General features: G+C 37.9%; 1 protein-coding gene across 4 annotated transcripts in view; it reads right to left on the bottom strand.

Moving 5' to 3' along the window:
• The window catches only part of rhbdl3 (rhomboid, veinlet-like 3 (Drosophila)), a 54,132-nt gene that overhangs the window by 7,294 nt on the left and 22,855 nt on the right, over positions 1–23,983 (bottom strand). For 2 of the 4 annotated variants that reach the window (XM_044114118.1, XM_044114119.1), the window contains 4 exons: positions 13,930–14,088; positions 5,138–5,362; positions 3,983–4,131; positions 2,220–2,332 (listed from right to left, as the gene is read on the bottom strand). In XM_044114118.1, the coding sequence (XP_043970053.1) occupies positions 2,220–2,332; positions 3,983–4,131; positions 5,138–5,362; positions 13,930–14,088 (646 nt within the window). Of the gene's footprint in view, positions 1–2,219; positions 2,333–3,982; positions 4,132–5,137; positions 5,363–13,929; positions 14,089–15,163; positions 15,285–23,983 lie in introns of those variants that run through there. The other 2 variants (XM_044114120.1, XM_044114121.1) reach the window with 2 other exon arrangements.

Genomic DNA, 23,983 nt, shown 5'->3' with positions numbered 1-23,983 from the left:
TTAGAGAATACAAGAGAACAAACAGCATCATGAAGACAAAGGAACAGACCAAACAGGTCAGGGACAAGGTTGATCTCAAAGTTAGGTTATAAAAATAATATCTTACTGTTCAGATAAAACTTTGAACCATCTATCTGAATACACTGTGTCCACTGTGGAACATGACAATAGCATTATCATCCTGCGGGAATGTTTTTCATCATCCAGTAGCAAGGAGCTGGTGATGGTTTATAGGAAGATAGATGTATCAGAGCACAGAGAAATCCTGGAAGAAAAGGCTGAAAAGCATGTAAGACGGGGTGGAAGTTGGTCTTCTAGCAGGACCACAATTGAAAAACTAAAGCAAGACCTACAGTGGAATGACTTAGATAAAAGTATATTTATGAATTAGACTGGCCTAGTCATAGTAAATCAAATTAAGAATCTGAGACAAAACCTAAAAATTGCTCTTCATCCAGTCTGGCTGATCACAAGCAAACATTTCTACTAAACACCTACAACAAGAGGATGATAAGAATGGTTTTACACTGTATTGAATTTGGGATTTAATTACAAAGGCACACCACACTTTTCAGATTTTCATTAAAAAAAACAACCTTTGAAACCTTTTTAGTCTTCTCTTTTCACACCACAAGTATTCATTATTTTGAGTTTGCCTGTCACAAAAATATTACATGAAGTACAATAAAATTTGAGAAACTCTTAAAGGGAAGCAAGAAAGGTTATTTGATTTGTAACTTAATTTTGTTGTTCTGTTTTTTTTTTTTTTTTTTGGAAAGACAAACCCTCCAGTGTCAGAAAAAAGTGTAAGAAGCACTTAGAAAAAATATCATCTTTTTTACCTGCGTGCCTTTCAAAACCTCCATAAAACCCCTTTTTGTTAAAAGTTATGAAAGTGTCAACATCACACTAATTTACTGAAACCCCATCTACCTTTCCTGAGGTGTTATGAACAGAGCAGCCTAATGCACATTTTGCTCTACCTCCTGTGTGTTTAAATGAAACTGCAATTATCACACTCCTAAGAATATTAATACTATATGAAACAAACAGCTGGAAGCAGAGTTTGATAAAAATAAACAGTCGCATACATCTTTACATACAGTATAAATATATATAGAGAGAGCACAATGATGTGCAAATTTCCACTTGTTGTGAAATTGTGCGTTTCTGGCAGAACTTTACTGCCAATTACCCAAACCGTCCGATGTGACACTAACCCTAACAGTGCAGCCAACTCGACCACTCTGTGCATCTGCTCTTCTGTTGGTGGTCGATATCTAATTAAAACAGCAGACATGTCGGTGTGTGTGTATGCGTGTGTGTGTGTGTTTTAGTGTCTGCATTGACGATGTGTGATTTATAGTTCAGCTTCCTCCTCATTTTAAGAGTGAAGTTAAAACTATAGGTCACCTTGGCTGGTATCCCGAGGGTCTGTGTCGGTGACCCTTCAACACGCCACACATACAAATGGATTCATGGAGAAACACAGAAATACAAACACAGAATAAGTAATGAGTGTTTCAATGTGAGCTCTTTGCAAAACTCTGTTCTTTCCTTTTTTAACACACAGCACTTACGGACACAGCTCAGCAGGATCCGAGGACTTAGTCATTACAGATTTGGTAAATATAAACAGAACACACACACTCAACAATCTTTTAAGTCAGCTGAATGGAGAAGAAAAGTGAAATGCTTCAATCTGAGGTTTACAGGGAAGTAGAAGTGGGGTGTTGACATTTTGTTTCCAAAAGCTGCATCGACTTTTTCTTTCATATCGGATACACTTGACTTTGATTATTTTCCAACTCTCGTACGCTTCCTCTCATCTTCCATATTTAATATCATGGCCTCTCTCTTCGAAGCCTTTCTGATTTATTACCACAAAAAATTGGCTCTCCTGTCTTTCTTCCCTCTCATTATATTTTATTATTACTGAGAGGGCTTCTTTGACTGAATTTCCTCTTTTTGTTGTCCCCTGTCATAAAAGAATATTGCGGGCCTCTTGATGGGGGACTGAAAACCCCCTACATCCCATCACGTCTGCTGGGAAGACAGACAAAACCATCTGTCCTCAAGTCCCACAAGAACAGACTTCTTGTCGACTAGTATGTACACAGGGCTGATTCTAATATGTTGTAAAATGCATGAACACAGACAACAAGCAGATGGCGTAACAGGAAAGTGTGTTCAGGATGAAGTTTAGAAAGTGGCCCCACCTGCCAGCACACCACACACGTAGATCAGTCCGATCCTCAGGGCACCATGGACCATTTCAAGAGGCACTCCCACCAGCAGCTGCATGGCCATGTTCAGGCTCAGATGTTCAATCCTGTAATGCACACACACACACACACACACACACGCACGCCCCCGCCCCCACACAAATTAATAGCAGTTATCAAACCACTGCTAAAAATGAAAAATCTGGGGAAGTTGCTGTTGCAAGTTGCTGTCGTAGAATTACAGGCCAATCTCCAATTTTCCAATCTTTCAGTCTGTTTTTCATGTCCAACACAGTACTAAAATTACCCTAATCAATGACATATTATTAGGGGGTACCCCAAGGTTCCATCCTGGGACCCCTCTTATTTAATATCCATGTGAAATAATCTATGATTATAACAAGATTAATTACCATAACTACACATTGCATTACAATGTTACCAGGTGACCTCTAACCCACTCCAGTGATGAGTAAGTGCATAGAACAAATCAATCTGTGGATGTGCCATAACTCTTTCTTCATCTCAAACAAAACTGAAGTTATTATCTTTCGACATTAAGGAGAAGAATCAAGGATGAGCACGTAGCTTCAGTTATTACAGATAGAAACTAGTGATCAGCCCCGAAATCTGGGTGTAGTGATAGACTCTCACCTGAACATTCAGAGACACATAAAGACAATTACAAAGTCAGCCTTCTACTACCTGAAGAACATTTCCAAGATCTTGTTAGCTTCCATATCACCAAAATACCCAAAAATCTGTTGTCGTATAAACCTTACAGACCCACTCTAGTTGGCCTGGAAGTTTGAAATTTTCTATTTATTTTTTAGTTCAAATAGAAAATAGATGTCAGTCTTTAGACATTGAAAACTTTGCATTTCCCTTATAACAAACTTGTTTTGATTTGCTCTGTTAAACTGAGAAATTGTCAAGGAATCAACCACTGTATTTTTATGCATTCTGTTGCCATTATCAAGTACAAAATAGGAACAAATAAATTTTAAATAACCTGTAAAAATTACAGTTCATCACACCTTTCTTTTCTATTCAGCACTTTTAAGCTTGTCTGTTCACCACTGTCACCCCAGCTACCATGTATCCCCAGTAAATTACCATTTTATTATCTCTCTTTATGGCTAAGTCTATGTTACCCCTAGGAGTAATTAAATCTGGATGGCTGTAGTTGAGCTGATGAAAACCACTATCCACTCCCCACAGATTTATCTGATTATTACATTATGAATTATTAGTTTTCATGGTAGCACTATCAAAGTGTAAACACATTAGACCAATAAAACCACAAAGATGATCCCTTCTCTGTTGCCATGACATTAGCTGTAGTAAAAGAGGATTTTACCCTTGTTCTTGATTTGATTTTAATTTCTCACATGGTGACAATTACCAGCTGCATCTCAGCTTTGCCCATATACATTTTGTTCTCTTAAAAAAACACAAAACAAACAAACAAACAAACTGCGGTGTATTTTGGAAATGTAATTTTTCACCAATAACATTTCATATATACACAAATACATGTCAGGTCAAATGTTTAGGCACCACTGGTGCAAGTGAATAGGAAATGTGTACTAATGTGTGCTCATGAAGGCTGGCATCCCAACCAGAACAATAAATTTGATATTTTATCTAGTTATTGATAACACATAAAATGTTTCATGTGTTTATAAGGGTATAACATGTTGTATATCAGCAGTACCTCATCACAAATAGTTGTCAGTCTACCAGATAAGACTCACCCAGTATGCATAAAGACGTAGCTGAAGTACCTCCAGGCTTGGGCTCGGAGCTGGGGATGGTAGGGTAGGGGGCTTTTTAGGAAGGACGAACTGGATACTTGCAGGACCAAACGATCCAACTGGATTCCATAATACATGAACACTGCAACCTAACAGATCACAGGGAAACAAAGGGGATCAAAGTCATAATTATCGTAAGCATAGAAAGGAAAATAGAAAATAGAATAGCTTTTTGTGGTATTTTAAGACACCATTGTCTCACGTCTTATGCGGCTTCTCAAGGATTTTCTTAAGTATTGCCCTATATTTACCGCCTTCCATCTTCCCATTGAGTCTGCTTCTCTGCTTTCAGATTAGGAAAAAAACTGTATCCCACAGCATTATACTTACACCTCTATGTTTGGGGCTTGTGTGTTCATTGTGATAGACCAAGTCCAAAAGTTCAGTTTTGGTTAAATCTGAAAGAACACATCCTTCCACATGTTTCCTGCGACCCTGTATGGCTAGTTGCAATTTGTAAACAAGGCTTTTTGAGGTTTTATTTTACCCAGTTTTTGCTACTTTTGAAAAAAGTCAGATTTGAGAGGTGCATGACTAATAGAGTCCAGTCAAAAAAAAGTTTCACACCCAAGTCATGGATCATTGAGGATACGATGGGCCTTTTGCACCATATTGCTCAATGAAATCCTCAAAATTTCAGATTTGCAGTAAAGTTTTGCTTTGCTCCAAAAAATTCACCAGCAGCATTTTAAAACAAATCTTAATCCTCTAATAAGTCATTTTGTTTAGTCAAAATCTTACTGCAAAGCAGGGCTAAACTGTAAAAACACATTAACTTTACATTAAATCCTAAAAGTATTCATAACCCTGGTGGACAAGAAAGAAGACGTTTATTGTTAACAGGAAATGAGAGAGAGACTAAAAAAGAACAAAGTGTCTAAATGGAGAATAAATCTTATTTTTTATTTGCTATAAAGCAATCAAACTTTTAATCTTCTTGTATTTGCTGAAGAGCTTTTATAATTTTTCCACTGGTATTTCCAAAATGTTAATATTACTTTCAGTCAAATTAAACATTTGTAAAATTTAAAAAATCTCCATCTGGCCAAGGTCTGAATCATGTTAGGCGGTTTAGTTCCTTCTTAACCAATTTACCTCTGCGATGGTGATAGCCAGGATGAACCAAGGAGGGGGGCAGTATGTGTAGCTGTCAAAGTACCACTTGCGGTCAACCTCGCGGGGTAACGTTTCATAGGCAACATGGCGAACCAGCCGCTGGGACAGCCCCAAGCCCACCTCATCTCTGAGACTGCAGCCCTTCAGCTGCCTGCTGCCCTGCAGAATGGCCCTCCGGAAACTGTTGGAGCGCTTGTTGCTCATCTGCCCAAGAGAATCGAGAGAAGTAGAGAGGATTAGGAGATTGTTTTAAAGGGCAGAGAGGTTAATGAGATGTTAAAGATTAGAGAGGCTTATTATCAAGATACTTTAAGTGGCGTCATCGGACATTATTATCACATAAGCTGCGCTATTACCCAGTCACCAGTACACCCACTACTTCATTGTGTCTCTGAACTCATCATATTGATATGAGTGGCAACATCGTATCACTCTGTAGCTGTATAAATCACTTTAAAAACATTGATCACAGCAATGTATTCATTAATCTTTCAAACGTTCACATTTTATGTTACCTAATAAATTAATGTGCTGAAGCATGTGTGCTAACACCACGCCCAGATGAATGTGTTTCTGTTTCGTGGCTCCAGCCACATCAAGGGCTTGGTTTTATTTTACTTATTTCAGTTTCCTAATATATTACAAACTAAACCTATAATATACAGGCTCTTTGTTGTGGTATTCAGTAAAGGTGTTAGAGATTAACTATTTATAAGCTGAAGTACCGAGATGATTTACTATAGGATGGACTGTAGTGGGAAGCAAATAATTAGACTAAGCCGGCAGGATGTGATGCAAACATATTATAGTCCTAACAACAAATGCAATCTACTGGAAGTAAAGCTACTATTTATATTGGACTTGATACTGATGTCATTCTTGGATTCAACATTTGACTGAAAAAATTTACTAAAAGCATGTAGTGGCTTCTTAAATTAATTGACAAATATTTAGAACACAGCGAAACTAAATAATTGACAGCAGTAGATATTTTATATTCATTTTTTTCAAAAACAAAAAACATGCAAATTTGAAACTGATGAAGCAGTATTAAGATTTTTTGTTCACTAAATTGAATTAAATTTATCAGTGTCATAAACAGATGTAACCCCACTGAAGAATAAATTCACAGTTAGAAAGAAAAAAAATTCAGTGAGAGGTCCAGCAGCTCAAATTGTTATCCCATATTCAGATATTTTAAATACATTCTTTAACCTGTTTTTATCCACTTGTTTTCAGTGGATTAAGACAGGTTAACAGACTGTTGTACAGTCTTGTCATTGACATAAAATAAGAATTTTTCATGCATTGACGCCAACAAAGAACAATCTGATCAAACTGATCAGCCATTTCGCAACACATTTCTAATGCCTGAAAGCTTTTCATTACTAAAAACCATCATAAAATAATTAAAGGAATTAAAGAGCCAAAGATTAAGTGGAGTTCAGAAAGAAGTTTTAGAAACACTTTTATCCCAGAGGACTTTGAAATGCTTTTCAGTCAAACAGCAAAATTACACACAATCCAAATGTACCATCCAGGTAACTGCATTAAATCTGCTTCCTTTCTGCTCTCTATAAGTCAGTAACAGAGCAACAGGCAGGATATTATGCTGAGAATATTAAGCAGGATTTCAGCTGTCAGTGTGGGAGGCTGGCTGTATTTATGGTCAGGACTTCAAGCCTTGCTAACAATGACTATTCACAATAAATCAATCTTCACATTGATTGAAAGAACACAATGTGGCAAGAGCCAAGAGAGAAACTACCTTCTTAAAGAAATGGAAGAAAGGTACAAGTGACTATAAGAGCAAAGAGAAATAATAATGGTCATAACACTGATCTCCATATGGTCCTCAATTATATTTTCAATTGGTCCATAATAATCCTTAACCCTGCTCCGGCAGCTTTAGATTTATGTGTCTTAAAACTTGGACAACATGTGCCGATGTGCTTCAAAATATGATTTCAACAAAACAGGGAACTATTTCTGTTTGACTTGCGTTTTATGTAGAAGAGGACAACTTTGTTCACACCCGTTGCACATTGTGAGAGTCTTTAGGAGAATTTAAGGTCCTACATTAGTCCAAATAATCCAAGCTGTAAAGCCTCGTAGTTCTTCTGAGTAATTTGGAACAGCTGTATTCACCAGATTGACATGTGAAAAACAGCAGCTCTTAGTGTGTGGTAAGGCAAGACTAGCACAAAAGTGCATTGTGGCTGCTCACTACTCAGGACAGGGCTAGAAGGACATATTTACATGTCTTCAAGTTACAAAGTGTTGTTTAGACAATACAAGATGTTCCACATTGTGAGAAATCTCTGAGAATGTGGTAGGAAGTAAAAAGCAACACCTGGACTAATAAAGGAAAAGGTGCGAAAGGTGAAAAAAAATCGAAGGCTAACCACTGAGGCAGAATGGGAGCCATGCTGCAGGAAACATCTCCAGACAGACTCTGCTTATTGCCTGACCGCTCTTCTGTCAGGTTGCCCCAGGGCAGAGATGGCCAGCATCTGCCTGTGAATGTGTGCATGAATGGCAATGACTGATTTGATTGGAAAGTGGCCTAATAAAGCTATTTTTAAGTGTGATGTCATTTAATAAGGGACACAAAAGCCAGCATGGCTGTGGCAAAATCTCATTTTTGCAAAAATAAGAAGATGATTTCAGTTTTGTTTCGTTTAACAGTTTTTAAGTTAATCAGACTTCAATGGGAGAAAGAAGCCTGGATGGTTAACTCAGCAGAAGAAAATGAAGGACCAAATGTATTTGATGGAAATCCTTTGATTCACTGAGGTTATGACAACATATTACCACCTTCTCTGCACTTGCAAGAACATCTTTGGATATTCTGCCAGAAACTTTGCTGCTTCGTGTTCAGATCAGATGAAGCTGTGATGCTGGTATGCTGATTTCTAACAGAACCAGCCCTTATAAGTGTTGGTTTGATTGGAGATATGCTTTGGATTATGGTAAAGTTTCAGTTTTGTTGTGTCCTTAATATAAAATAGTAACAATACAAAGTAAAAATTGACTGGAATGCCACCATATACCCTAAAATAGAGATTATACATCACATGTCTTCAGGTAGATGTTAATCCTGCATATTTTCTTACAGAGGTTTGTTAAAAAATGAGCACCAGCCTTTTTAAGGTAGCAAAAGGGAGTCAATTCTGAGATGTTAAAGACAAATTGATCAGGCTTCAGCAGACAAAAGGAAGGATTAACAGGCCATGGCAGTGGTGCTTATTGTTATTCATTTGAGGTTTGAATCTAAGTGCTCTTAAGGTTCTTGAAGAGAAACCTAAAATTTTGACTAACAGAAATTTGCACAAGTCAGCATTGTGCATTAGCGTATTAATGTGTTCTCAAAGTTTGGTATTTTTATAGCTAGTGTTGTGTTCTTTACTAAAGTCGGACAATGAGAATCAATTGGTCGGATTTCCTCCCCCTTGCTTCTGCTCTCATCTAAATGAGTGCTTCTTTTTTAACTTTATTCTGTTCATTTATCTTTGAAAACATATGTTTAAAAAGGCTTTTCAATTAGAAAATACAGTAAGAAGGAATGTAACATTACGGGTAGTTAAGTTGGCAGATTGTTCTTCTTGGGTCTTTGGAGGGCAAATATTCAGAAAAATCCAATTATTTTTGTCTTAATAACAGATTCAAAAAACTGTGGGAAAATGATTACAGGTTACCATGGCCACTTCTGGACCACACAAAGGCAAGTGCACACACAGACCGCCCCCTGGCAGCCTGGTTGCATAAAGACAGTCAGTTCTTCTGGTGAAGTGATTGTAATTCCTCTCCTTTTTTTACAAGACACAAAAGAAAGAATGGCATTCTGTGTTGACCCAGTGCCAAGAGGAGAAGGGACAGACGAGGCGAAGACAAATGGGTATACATCCAGCAGGGGACAACTTCATCGTTTGATCAGCACAAAACACATTGTAGGAGACAGAGACATCTGTGAGAAAAAACAGGAGCAGAAATAGACTAAGAACGGAGAAAATAACTGTTTAAAGAGAAAGTAGAGCAAGGCGAGAAATACATAAAAAGGATAAGGATGTTTTTTTAGCTTAATCTAGGAGAAAGGTATGGAATACAGTCCATGCAGCATTTACAGAATGAGTTATTCCAGCATTTAAGGGTTAAGGGTCAGGGTCATGTGAACATTTGAAGTCAAAATAGTGACCTCAAAAGCAGAAATATTGCTGACATTACATCTCTGCTCAGGTTACAGTTTAAAGATAGAATCTCATTTGCAGACAACTAAATAAATAGACCTTGGACAAACTGGCAGAAGACAAAGATATCATCAAAACTAACAAATAGTTAGTTTAACTATTATCAAAATAGTTAGTTTTGATAATAACTAACTGAAATCTTGTACCCTGTACAAAAGACTAACGGTCTGTTATTTTTTTAGTATTATTTGTTTTGCTGCTTTACTATAAATCATAATTTCAAATTTCCTTTTTCTGTGCACTCTTGCTTTGAATAGAAAATTCTGGAAAGATTTTGTAGCACATTGCAGAAAACGGATAATTCAGGAGATTTTCTATGATATAAAAAAAAGAGAGTGGTCCTGAACCCAATCTTTGGGAAAAACTTTTGAATATACACATCTGTCAAACTGAACTTTTCGCAATGCTTTCTTAACAATGCTTTAATTGTACTCTTATTTCGAAACGTAGACAGAAAATTTATTGAAGTTATCACCAGCAGAAAGGAAACATTTTTCATTCCCAATTTCATTCCCAATAAAATCAAAAACCTTGAGAAGAACAGAGAACCGTTGGAGTTACAATTGGTTAGGTCAATAAACAAGCAAAAATCAAAAGAAAAAGTGCACAAAGCACATTTCTGTGTATGTACACTAAATATTACATAGATAAAATATTTAGAGGATAAGAGGATATTCAGAAGATATTTATAAAAACTATCCAAGTTGATCAAAAAGTATATAAAAAAAGAAACAGCAGCCAATAGTTAAGTATAAAGGTCCATATTTAATTTGAGCAATAATATTTATCATGTCCAGTAATTAAGGTCATTCTGTACTTAATTGTTACAGTGTTACAATAAAGGAACTGTCTCACACACTCATCAGGGCAAAATGTAGAGGAACCTTTGTCAGGAATATTGACAGGCTTGTGCCACAACAGTGTGAGTTTATAATTCAGAAGGTTTTCTAGTTTTTAATACAATATCAAGGAAGGATTTAAGTCTTTACCTCAAGTTTCAACACAATATTTTAATCCAGCTAATAATTATGCAACATGAATATGTGTGGTTGTTGTTACCAATGGCTTCTGTGCCATTGCTGAGAGAAATCCCCCTTTTTTATGCATGCATAGTCTTGCCAAAAACAAATAGTGGATATTTCTTTGGAGCAAGCAAACCTCTTGCTCTCAGTAGTGGGTGTTAGTTGAAATCTTTCAGTTGCAGATGGATAGCCTTGCTGTTCTGCGCCACAAACTCAAGGCCTAATGAATCACTGTGCTCATGGGCTGAAACCAGGAAATGACTCAGGAGCACAGATCAGCATAAACTTAGAGCCTGTCCAGCTTCTGTCAGCAAGCATAAGTCAAGTTTAAACCTTATTTTACAACACCGTAAACTCTGAACAAAATTAGTCCTACACATTTTAACATTTTGTTACCACTATAAACTTTAGTGTATTTTCAAGCTTTGTGTGATGGTTCAAAACAAAGAACTGTTTAATTGTGAAATAAAAGAAAAATGATAGTTTTTACATGTTTTCCAAATATAAGTCTGAAAATGCCTTTTGCTTTATTTAAAGCTGCAAGTGTTTGAGGAAGGTCCTGTATTTTTCTGCAATGATATTTCTGCCCTCTATTTAACTCCGTCCATTTTCCCTTATTTGTGAACAACACCCTGATGGACCTAAGCTCCTGCGTTTTGCATTTACTCATGCGGATGTCTGACATTAACACTTGTTTACTGATCTGAAACATAGTAAAAACAGAATTATGAACTTATTATTGCTCTCCTGAAGAGCCAAGATGTTCACATATTTTGTTACTGAACAAAATCACTTCTAGTGACTAACATGACATTATGTTTTGCTATAGCAAATGGTGATGTATGGCCCAAATGGAAGCAGGATATAGGCAGAATTGTAGTAAATGTTGAGTTTAACAGAGTTAAACAGGCAAAGTCACAGGACACAAGGAAACAATAGGAAAGGTTGGCAATAAGTGAACAGAACATGTCAGGCCGGTGGATCTGGCAAAACTCATCTGAGCGGTATTTAAGTCAAGGCAGTGATTACGGTAAAGCATCAAATGATCTACTAAAATGTCAAACTAAAACAATAACTTTAAACAAAAATCATAGAATGGAGACATTTAACAGAACACTGAGGCAACATAAGAATACCTGAAAACCTAAAGACGACATTTGCAGTAACCAAAATGTGCAACAGGATATAATATGCTGTCCAGTTTCAAAAATGTGTGTAATCATCCTTAGGGACAAAACAAAATCACACAGACTAAAAGTGTAGATATTTGGGGAAAGGTAAAGCTATTATGGACTAGTTTCTTCCCTTGCCAGTCTACGCAAAGGCAATACTTCAGAGTGATGGATGACGCAGAGTTAAACATGAGAAGACAAATAGGCAAGACAAAAGAGGCGACAAACAAAAGAAAGGAAAGACAAACTGAAAAGGTATGCGAAGGAAAAAGCAAAGACAAAGGTAAAGGTGAAGAGTGTATAAGGAGAGAGGGAATAGGGACCAGCAATTTAAATGCTGCCAGTGATGCAGCAGCAAGGAGGCAATTACTGACAATCACACTGATGGAAAAGCTGCAGTGCAAAGACGAAATAGTGTGCCAAATAAATCCCTCACAGTCTGTCTCTGGCTGTCCTGGCTCCTATCCATTACACCTCAAACCCCCTCTAACCACATTTTACCTGCCGACTACCTTTACATTTGTAGCAATAAAAATGTACAAGAGACCAGCCGCTGGCAGCAAAGATGCGGTATTGTTTTCCTTTCTGAAGTTTACATTTTCACTTCAGCTTCTCAGAGAGTATGTGATTTTATGGTATTATGTCATCCACTCTTTTAGGTCCTCGTGAAATATTTTCAGATCAACATAATGTTAAACATTTTTGTGAAATAAAATATAAAGGTTTACATGATACATGAATGTAAACAGCCGCAAACCAACCAAGAAGTAGTTGTACACATAAACTGCTAAAAACATCACAGTTTGACCAGGATGTTCTTGCAGAAATGGTTTTCCAAAAATCTGTGAAAATGCAAGAAATCATCTAAATTACCAGATTGGATAAAATGTAGTGCAGTGCCACAAAAAGCACACAAAATAATCTCCTTATTCTCAGCAGCAAGCAGGAAGTGCCAACTCCCTGTTGATGACTGTACATACACACAAGTGGCAAACATTCATATTTGTGTACACAGAAATAAAATTATTCTCTAGAAAGTATTGATTAATAATTTTTCTCCCACCTCACAATTATGCACTACTTTGTGTTATGCATCACATAAAATCCCAATTACATCCATCAGAGTTTTTGGTTGGACTTTCAGGTACAACCTGCTCTGCTGTGCATGTTTCCATCTGAAAGTCGGCTAGTTGCTTTGAACAACAGAAATCAGCTTATTTAATGTAACAAAGAATTTCTTTTCCATAGTTTATATGCTTACAAAGAAACATTTCACAATTCCTGTGCTCTTATGGAGACTTTGAAGAAAGATGATCCATGTTTCTTCCTGGCCTACCCGTAGCACACTGAAACCATCAGACTCCCACATGACCTGAGCTGGAAAGAGCACAACAAAAACTCCTTTTGACATTTTCCCCAGATTCCTACAGGCTTCATTCCTCACCCACTGTATCAGGCAATAAACCGACTTAAAGAACACAGGGAGAGGCAGGCAATAAATTCCTTGCAGTTTTTAGCAGAAGCGCACGGCCCCTCCCAATCCTACAATAATCCAGTAGTTATTGGTTTCCACGAGATGAATCTCGCTCCAAGAGCACTCCACACTGTCCTGGGTTCAGCGTCTTGCATGAAAGTGCAGCCTGACTGAGCAGGTAAGCCCAGATGGAGCTACTTGAGTGAGATGTAGGACTATAAGTAGCTGTGTTTTGAAGGTGAAACTGCAAGTGGGGCAAGGTGAGCGTTAAAAAGGGAGTTTCTGACCTAAGTGAGTGTTATTTCCTGTAGGGAAGAAAACTTCACTCTGCGGCCGAGGTGATCTTGAAATATGGATTTTGAGGATCAGTGTAAAGATTGCATGGCTCAGTGTGAATAACCACATTAGGTCAGAGCACATTAGCTGTAAGGTCAAGTCCAAATCCAACTATCTTTAATTTATGCAGGGACATGACCAGTGCTGTGAAACATGATGTGTTCTGATTAATCTGATTTTTCTGTTTTTCTCAAACTTGTACGTTTAGAATAATTTAGAAAGTGTTAAAATCAGAAGTAGGGCTGAAACAATTAATCATGATGAATTGGTTACCATAACAATCGTCAACTAATTTAATTTAGACAGTGTCTTTTTTTAACCAATTAATCGTTTAATTGTCAGAATAATCAGTAGAAAAATCGATTACTAAAATAATTGTAAACCGCAGTCGTAGACAGACAGTTCTCAAATTATTATCCATTTATACATGTTAAAACAACTATTCCAACCAGTCCAGCTTTATGTAAAATAGGGCTTTGCTAGCCATATTTTCGTTGCATTAGCTCTACAAACTTCTCACCAAGTTGACAAAGTCCTGGTAGCAGATTTTTCCATCAGAGTTGCCATCAGCGAGAGCCAGCAACACTTCCAGTTTGTGGGGGTCAAGTTCAGAGCCGTGGGTCGCCAGCAGGTCCCTAAAGCGCTCTGTGCTGATGAAGCCTGAATTCTCTGGGTCGTACTGCAGAGGAAGACAGAGGTAAGGCCGCGTGATTAAAGCTGCAAAAGATGTTTAGATGAAACACAGACACTATCAGCTGCCTGCCAGATGCTAACTCTCCTGCACCAAAAACTTGTTTTGTTTGTTGTTTTGGTGGGATGGAGGCTCTGACGTTGAAATATTTCACTTCATCAAACTAGTTTTAATATTGCATAAAGATAACATGAGTAAATACAGCTGGAAAACCAGTTTTCAAATGATGATTTCGTTCACTAAAAGAGAAAACCTGAAAAAGAGATAAAAAATTAACTGTAGTTAAACTATGATTGTTTAGTGACCTACAGATATAGTAAATATTTTGACCAGAACATCTCTGATGGCTGAAACATAAAAAAACAAAAAAAAAACACACAATTCTCTCACCTATAGAGACTCAAAAATAGCACAAAACAAAAAAGGTATTGAATCTCGAACAGGGTTACAAAGCCATTTTTCAGGTTCAGGATCAGCTAAGGGTTTGTAAAATCAGCTGATGAGGTGGATTGGGGCGACAGTGGCTCAGGAGGTATGAGTTGGTTTCCAACTGCCGATCTGTTCACATCTTCGCCTGCAGGTGATGCTCAGAGGATCTGCTATGGCAGCCTCACATCTGGAGGTCCCTCTAGTTCTCTGGACAATAAAGGCCACTACAAGTGCAGGCCATTTTATGCCAACTTTAGTTTTTTGAAATGACCAAGATCCTGTTTCACTCTTTCACACACCCCATGTGATATTGTCTCGGTTCCTAATAAAAATAAATAATGAGCATTCTTGAAGAAAGTTTAGAAAGAAAGAGTTATTCTTAGCTCCTAAAGAGAAACCAGAATCAGTAAAAATTTGTATCAACAGGTCAAAAGCCAAAGCTTTAAAATATTGATCACAAGTCGCTCAAAAAGATTGAGCCAAACTAGCACACACATGTAAAGTAAGAAATTTGAACATTTTCAGTAGCTTTTCACATAGTCCAAAAAAATAAGGTATTGTCATTACTTACACATAAAACACATCTTACACATAAAACACAAACTCTTCTCAACACTTAAAACAAAGAACCAACCTTTTCCTCCAGCAGATCAGGTAATTTCTGCCAAACAGATTTTGACATGATGAAACCACATCACTAGCTACAGTGAGAGGCAGCCAGTATGTTCAGTGAGTGTCTCATTGTTTGTCCCAGACAGTGCGGCCTTATTTCTCTACAGGACTAAGGGATTACAGTCCAATCTAAGTCCCACACCACGCACCTCCCCTCCCTTGTCACTCACCACCCAACAACACATCACACCCCCTCACCCAACTTCATCTCTCACTTTCTCCCTCAACTTTCTCTGCAGTGCTAACATGTGAGGTCCCTGATTGGAAAAAGATTTCAGCAAACGATCCTGTTATCTCTCTTCATGACACTCAGATGCAGACAACCATCCATTATCCCCCCACCAAAAACCACAAACACACACACAAACACACACACCCCTCGCCCCACTTTGCCACACCACAGGCTTCATAGCTGAAGGAACAATCCTTGAAGTCAACAGGCTGGCTGCTGGGGGGGGGGGGTGAGGGACTGAAGTGGGTCGTCGCACAATAGGCCTCTGAAGGCAATTTCATGCAAGCATTACCCAGTCCCTTCTCTAAAGCCAGTGATTATTTCCCTTGCACGCAGGTCCAGATTGTGTGGTGCACAGACGCATACTCTCAGCCCATGATTACTTAGACTTCTTCATTAGCTTAGAATTAAAACTGACTCCTGAAAGATTAAACAGTGTTCACAATCAAGCTGAGGGGATCTCAATTAAAGTTTAGATTAAAATAACATTATATGTTGTGTTACTAATTTTATAGGAAAAAGATACTTATTACTGTTTAAAGTTGACATATTTGTATAGATAGGTTGCACGCAGTTGGTAGCACTGTTGCTTTGCATCAAGAAGGTTCTGAATCCCAGTTTGGTGTTTTTCAGCATGGAGTTTGCATGTTCTGCATGCACGGATTCTGTCTGGGTAAGCTGGCTTCCTTCCACTGTTCAAATGTTGGATTAATTCGACAAACAGGACAAAGGACAGAAGGTAATTTGTATTGACTATGCAACTTGTGTGACTGTTTTTTGGGTACAAAATATCATGGCTGCATAGTTGACGCAAATTGTCTTCTATCATCTGCCTCCTTTGTTTCTGTGTGGTTAATAATGTTAGGATATGTGAACTTAAATGAACATTTTCAGTTTAAGTTGTTTTAAATTGTCTAAGTCAGCTAAAAAGATGAGTATGTCTGACTAGCTAGTTAGCTTCCACCACTGGGAATTTATTTTCAACAACCTCAAAGTGATTTCACAGAACCTCAAATAAAAAAAATAAAAAAAATCCAAACTAACCATTAAATTGTTTGTTTTTCCTATATTACATGTTTAGCAGGGTTTAACTACACCTACTGTTTAACCAGAGAAAAAATGTATTTGTTCCTTCCAACTGACTTTATCAGAGCATCAAAACACCTTCTTAAAACATTTTCTGCTGTGCTAAAAAAAGAATCTCAATCAAAAATCGCAAATATTTCAGTGTTATAAAGCCTTTTCACTCATTATATAATATCTAATCATCATTGCAGGCCAATCAGTTGTTTTTAGATATTGTTATTGTGCAGTAAATAATGTTAGGATAACAAAAAAATTACAACATACTGTGCATGCTGTCCCAAGAACTTCTATGCAGTATGTCTTCAAAAAGCTGAAGGGGAGTGATTAAAAACCCTTAAGATTGAAATAAGCATTCACACACACATACACAGATCCTGACACAGACGTTAATAACTCAAAACATTAACATGCAGCGACATTAAGGGTTTCCAAACAGGCTGTTGGTGCTGAAGAGAACAACAGCAGAAGGAGGAATAAAGATATACAGCGAGGTTGCTTTGCATGGAGAGGGAGTCTGGGGGTGGAGGGTTGGCAGACTGGTAACAATGCAGGGCTTTTTCCCTTCAGCCTCATTTTCAAAAAGCTGAATATTGTGGAAGAAGAGGGGGGCAGATTGCAAGGGTCAGGGAGATTTTTTGGAGAGTTTACATTTGCACAGAGAGCCTGGAGTAATGCAGCAGCCCTGATGCACACTGGGGAATATGCTAAAAAACAACTTCAAGGAAAATGAAGTCTTGGATCTTATCAGGTGCATGACTGTACTCTTACACTGCACTGGGTGTAATTATAGGACTGAGCATATCAACCTGTTATATCCATTAAACCTTAAGACGAAGAGACATGCTTGACAGGAGGTCATTAAAAACAATTTGATTAAGTTCACAGAGTGTCAGACCAGTCTGACTCCAGGATCTCATTGACCTGGAGTGATACGGGTCACCATCCAGGTCCAACCCTGCTCCAGTGAGCTGCACTAAGGAGCAGAAGGGAGACGGTCAGAGCAAAATAGGAGTTTAGACCCGTGTGAGAAAAATATGAGTTAAAGGATACAGCGACTATACAACACAGCATGACTGCTATCAAGGCAAGATACAAGCGCAGTAAAAAGTATCTGGCCCCTTATTTTTTTATTGAACATCATCAAACTAATGTTAATGTTAAACAAAGATAAGCTGAGTAAGTGGAGTTTTCAAACAATGATTTATTAATTAAAAAAAAAGAGATAAAAAAAGGCATCCAGTCTGACATTATGAAAAATCAAAAAGAAATTTTTTTTTTTGAAGATTTGAGTTCAATTTCATCATGCAACAACCAGACCTGAAGACTGCCAGACCTGTAGAATTAGGAAATCACTTAAATTGGACCAGTCAGACAACATGAAGTAGGCTAAATGATCTCCCAATGCAAACGAACAGATGAGAAAAAGTCTTTGTTATTTATTATTCTGGAAAGACAAAGTAAGTAGAGATACAGCTCATCCAGGAGGGTTGTATCCCTAACCCTAAACAAACAGAACATCTCACAATTGAAAACAAAAGTTTTAAAATCTCAAAGACTAGAGAGACAAAATAACTTTTTGGAAGGAGTCCCTCATACCAAGTACATCTAGCATTAACTAACACCATTTCAGAAACGGAGCATCAGTAGCATGATGGTGATTGTGTGATGACCTACTCTTGTTTTGTTGTTTCAGAAGGAATTGCTTTAATGATAGAAACATAATTTTTTCTCTCTAGAACACAACGTAAAGGAGGAATGTTATAGTATTAGTTGAATACTATAACACGAGGATAGAGACATATTTTTTAAGTATTTAGGCTGTTTTTAGAATTTCCTACCAAATTTGAGAATAAAAACATCGTAGATCATCTCTAAACTCCTCTTTTTACTCTCACTCAGTCACAGGCTTTTTTTCTGTGAGACAATAGCACAACTATTGTTTCCTTGTGTAATCAGGGCATCCGGTTCATGAAACATATTCAATCAATATCTTCAATGTCATGTCAAACATCAGCCCCTAATAGCTCTCAGTGCTAGAAGATGTTTTATTTTGGCAAAATGCTAATGATTTCCCAATGAAACTAAGTTTTCTGAGTGATACAAGAATCTTTTATTGGCAACAAAACCGGTAACCACCACATCATTTGCATTCATCTCATGACAATAAAAACTACCAATGTTATGTTTTCACTTTTGTAAATTGCATTAATTAAGCAAATACATCCCAAAAACATGCCTATTGTATGTGGTGAATGTCCACATTTTAGAGTGATGTAATGAAACTTCTAACTTCAGATCCACTTCATTTTTGCATTTCATAAAAACTCTGTTCAAACTCAGCTTATGTTGCAGAGACACTACTACATTTAGTTCTGTAGCCACTAGGCTTCCCATACTTACACTGACAATTTTATGATATAGTACTTAATGGCTTTATGTAGCACTTTGGTTATTGGATTTGCAAAATTGACTCTTTGGGTCGATGGACCCAAAGAGCATCACCTTTTGATTAAATAATTTAATTTTAAACAAAAAAATGTCTAGTCACAAGGATGGGCTTTGTAAAAAAACCCCAAAAATAATAATCCAACAATAACATTTTTACTATTATTTGATGTGTTCTGAAAGTCACCCGGAGAGTCACTCTCTCTTGTATTTAATAAAGATGAAATAGTGTGAAACAAACTGACGTGGCAGGAAATTGAAGTTTTATTCCGATCGGGTCATCTAATTTCACAGTCAGAAATGATGCAGTCCCTGGGGTTCATGCAGTAACAGGCATGAAGCAGTCATTCAGCAGCACACGTGACCTAGGTCATGGAGAAACAGTCGCACACAAGAGCTTTAGCCTGCTGCTGCCATGTCTCTGCTATCTGAAAACTGAAAAGGTACAAAAAGCTGCACAGCACTGCATAAATAAACTAGGATGTTGCCTGTGGAGTCAATAATAATTTCTTATTTCTTAATTTCTTAATTTCTACCTGCAGGCTGGAGCTATACTGGAACTGTGGCTAATCAGCGCAAGGAGACACACTGTACACACTTTGCAGTATTTGCTCCCACAAATACACACTTAATACCAAATGACACGCTCTAAATGTAATTCTGTAAAGGAGTGATCTTATTAAATATTTATTCACCAACATGAAAATTATACATATTGAATTTTCATGTAACAATGAACTGCAGAAGTACATCCCTTTAATTAGTAACACTATCAGGTTACAACCACCAACCTCAAAAAGTTTCATGGTGACGTCATGTGGCTTCTGCTGGCTTTGTGCACCTGGAGGCTGAAATATGTTGCCTATTCTCCTTTGCAAAGTTGCTTAGGTGAGAATATTAGCAAACAGCAATTTTCAAACCAATCCCTGTAAACATTTGCAGGCAAAGTCTTCCCAAATAATTATGTTTCACAATATTGAAGTATCCTGCTAAAAACAAATAAAAAAGCATAAACTTGTGTGATTTTAAGTCACACAGGTGGGTTGGGTTCTAGGCAACAGAGTCATGGAGTCAACAAGAACAGAAACCATAATGAGATGTTTTTGATCGAATCATAAAAGCTTAGTTCAAAACGTTGCGTGTTGTTTGCTCTGCTAATTATTTCCCTTTTTCTCCATAGTTATAAAGTGGCTCTAAACTTAACACCAAGCTGCTGGGGAAAAGTTTTTTTCTTACATTCATATGAAAAGAAACTGTCTAATTAGGACATCAAAAATGAAAATCCAGCCTTTCATAGAGGAACAAAACTTGTCCAGCAGGCTCTTTGTACTGGCTTGTTTGGTGCTGTGAAGGGAAACACCAGCAGGCAATTAGGAGCAAGCAGGATGACCAATTAATCAGTCAATATCGGCTCCTGTAGAGTTGTGAGGTCCAGGCATGCACTCTGCACAGGAGGAGGCCAGGAGTCACATGTACTTACACACATCGCTCCTCTGTGCTGTTAATCTGTGGTCAGGCAAACTCCTTCAGCCAAAATGTCCTCACTTGTTGTGGTGAAAAAGGCAGCTGCAGCATTTGTGCGAGCAGATTTAAGGTCATTAACGGAAAAGTTTTATGAGCTTTTTTAAAGCCTTTGCACACTCGCTCCAGTTGTTCGACATCTTTGATTCTCTGTTTATTATCCCCTTGTTGTTGTACTGTGAAATAGTACTATACAAAAAAATAAATAAATAAACTGAGTGGGAGGTCAAATTTAATATCTCGAACAGAAATAACAAGTTGAAATGCCACAAGAATTTGCTCAGCAAACACAGTGCAAAGAGAAACTGATCAGGCAGTTTCTGATAAGGAGGTTATAGATTTTGGTCATAGAAGTCACCATCAAAGATCCACACAGATGTAGTTTTCATGTTTAAAATGTAGCTTTCAAAATGACACAAGTTTTCTATCATAATATGCTTTTAGCAACAGCATTAAAATAGCTACATCCTTGTGTCAAGTAAAAACAAATTAAATCATGATTTAGATTATTTCAAACATGTTTCCATCCCTCTACTGTTCTCTACTTATCCCTAACAGGAAATGGGCTCTCCACTGAGTTCTGGGTCTGCCCCAGTGTCTCCTTCCAGCAATACAATTCTAAAAACTCCAAAGAGATGTTTCCCTGGTTATCATATGCTAAAACCACTGTTTCTGCATTCGGGAGGAGCTCTACTCCAAGCTTCCCCTGGATGACAGAGCTCCTTTCATGAATGTTTTGAGAAATCTTTTAATCTCCCATGCCAGTCACTCGGAGTCGCCTTAGCGCTCGCTTCCACAAAGCTCCTCTTTGAACCTACAGTCCCCAGCCAGGCTTCTGCCTCTCAGAGCAGCCCTCCCCGTTACCTTCTCCACTCAGCTCCTTCAGACTAGCGGCAGCAGCAATTAGCAAACACCTGGTGGATCTGAGAGTCTGCTGAGCTTATCATACAAACTACCTACCAATGCTTCCGAGAACAACTGTAAACAGCATAATGGAGAAACGTTGTTGTGATGACGTGCTGAAGGCAGAGTAACAGAAAGAGAAGCCACTTCTTAAAGAGACAGGCCAATTTCAAGCCATTTTTAAAAAAAGAATTCACTACATATTTGACATATACAGCATTTTCATAACAACTGAAGATAACATAGTTACTTGATTGTGCTATAAAATGGAACATGTTCCTGGAAAATACTAATATGGCCCCTTTAAAGATCTGAACCACCTGTGCTTTGTTTTAAGACACTACATGTAAATACTGCTATATTGATATAAAGTAATCATAATCACCTTATTTCACTCAGTTCACATATCACCAAAAAAGCCTACAGATCCCTACTAGATCCACTCATACATGCAAGGACTCGTTTCATTTGACTGGATTATTGCTTCTCCTAAATGCTTTTATGCTTGTGGGTATGGCTGTCAGGTTGTTTTTAGGTCTAAACAGATTAAACCAACATCCTGATGGAAATGCAGCCTCACCCCACCAGACATGCAAAAGCTGCTCAGAAACAACTGGACTGGGCACCAACTCAAAGGATCCAAATCCAGAGAAGCGGAGACGAGCAAGAACCATTGAAATACAGCAAGAGAGAATCCAGGAGGACTGAGGAAAACAACCACCGTGCCAGAATGGGGGAAACGGTCAGACTTTCAGCAGCAAAAGAAAAACCTACACTGTATTCAGTGTTATGGCTTGCTCGTGTGAAGAAATCATCTACAAGAAAATTAATACCGTCTACATTGCTCTGCTTCTCAAGTACAGCCCCGGCATGGTGCAATTAGCAGCTCTAATAAAAAGCCTGCCTTGTTAAAGCTCATTAGTCTCCCTGCTAATTACACTGAAGCACCAGGGAGGACCGGCAAAACCAGGGGCACCTCATTCTCTGGTCATCATTCAAACATGTCATAATGGAAAAACACTCACACAGACTCACAGCTTCTCATGTTAATGAGCCAGGTAACCATGACAGTTTCCTTTTCTTCCCTCACACACATCCACGTTCTTTTGTCACATCATCTGACACAGCTGAAGGAGTACATTATCAGCGCTACTGGCCACTGTAAGCCGGACGAAGCTCCGTGGTTAAGAGATTCATCATCTGCTCCTCTGCCGGAGCCCAGATTTGGCTTCATTTATGGGACTAGTTCAGGTTGAGTGGAGCTGGCAGTTTGTCAGCAGGCAGAGGCCCTGAATTGGAGGGGCGGGGAGCCAGAAATGGTGTGTGAAACACACAGACCGGCAGCTGACATCACTCCAAAGATCAAAGTCAAGAAGTAGAGTCACTGACATCTGTGGAGATGTGATGTGTTAAACTGTGATCATGAAATTAAAATGAGGCTGAAAACATTCTCACTAAAGGTGGAAAATTAAAAAAATCGTTCTGTTTCAGCAGGTCAGTAACCAGTTTTGATAAGCTTTATGTGTTACTCTGCTGCATAAGATGAGGTATGCATGTCACTGGTTATTACGCAAAAAAAAAAAAAAAGGAAGAGAAAACAGGAAAACAGGGGATCAGGAAGCTAGAGAGTGATGTAGACTTCTGGTCAACTTAGTAATTTCAGCATCCAGTGTAGCAGCATATTAAAGAGTTATGAACTCTCACAAATACTAGGAAATGTTTTATAAAAACCTGTTGCATTCTCTACCAGTGAGATGAAAACAGGGCATTATTAAATGAGATAATATAAATAAACACAGACAGATGGAAAAAATCAACCTTTTTTCATGGCCGTTTTTGGCCATTAGCCTGCATTTTACAGACAATTTGCCAAGAAAGCTAAAGAAAAGAAAGCATAAGAGAGCACACATGACTGTGGACAATCCAGAGAAATTATGAAATTGTAAAATTTGCCCCTAATGCTCCAACTCAAACCTTGTGAAATGTTACTGGAAAAGACTAAGTGCTTAAATTCAAACCTGGAGATCTTTAAGTGTGAGATTATGCTGCTGTAATAAAATGTTAATTAATTTTAAGCTTGTTTACCAGAAGAGCCATTAAATCTTCCTGGCTAAATATCTTAATATAATTTAAAAAAAAAGACTAAATTGTCTAATTAAACTTTATGTTACTTTGGATGGCAGCCTGTATTCTCCACACCAACAGAACAACAAAACAGCCACAGAGGATTTTTGACACAGAACCAAAGCGCCTTACTCAATTTTGCTCTCTGTGAGATTATTATTCCTCTTCTCGGTTTCATTTTAACAAAAGCTTAAAAAAAAAAACAGCATTGAATGCAATTTTCTAGAAACATAATTCCTCATGGGATAAACACAGGTAGGCAAACGTGATTCGTCTGTGGTTCTCCCAGAGAGATCAGACATCACTCGACAGCTGAGTGACACAGCGACAGCAGATTGCAGAAGGGAAGGATGTGGTGAGCCACGATGCGGTTTCAGACCATTAATTACTCAGACATCACCTCTGCTGTCGTTGAGCATTCTGCAGGAAAAGGTCACCTGTCTGGCTCACGTAAAACCAGCTCACCAGGCA

Source organism: Gambusia affinis, linkage group LG04 (assembly GCF_019740435.1).
Source record: "Gambusia affinis linkage group LG04, SWU_Gaff_1.0, whole genome shotgun sequence".
In the NCBI taxonomy this organism is placed as follows: domain Eukaryota; kingdom Metazoa; phylum Chordata; class Actinopteri; order Cyprinodontiformes; family Poeciliidae; genus Gambusia; species Gambusia affinis.
Note: the sequence above shows the minus strand (reverse complement) of the source record. Positions and strands in the feature narration are given on the sequence as shown.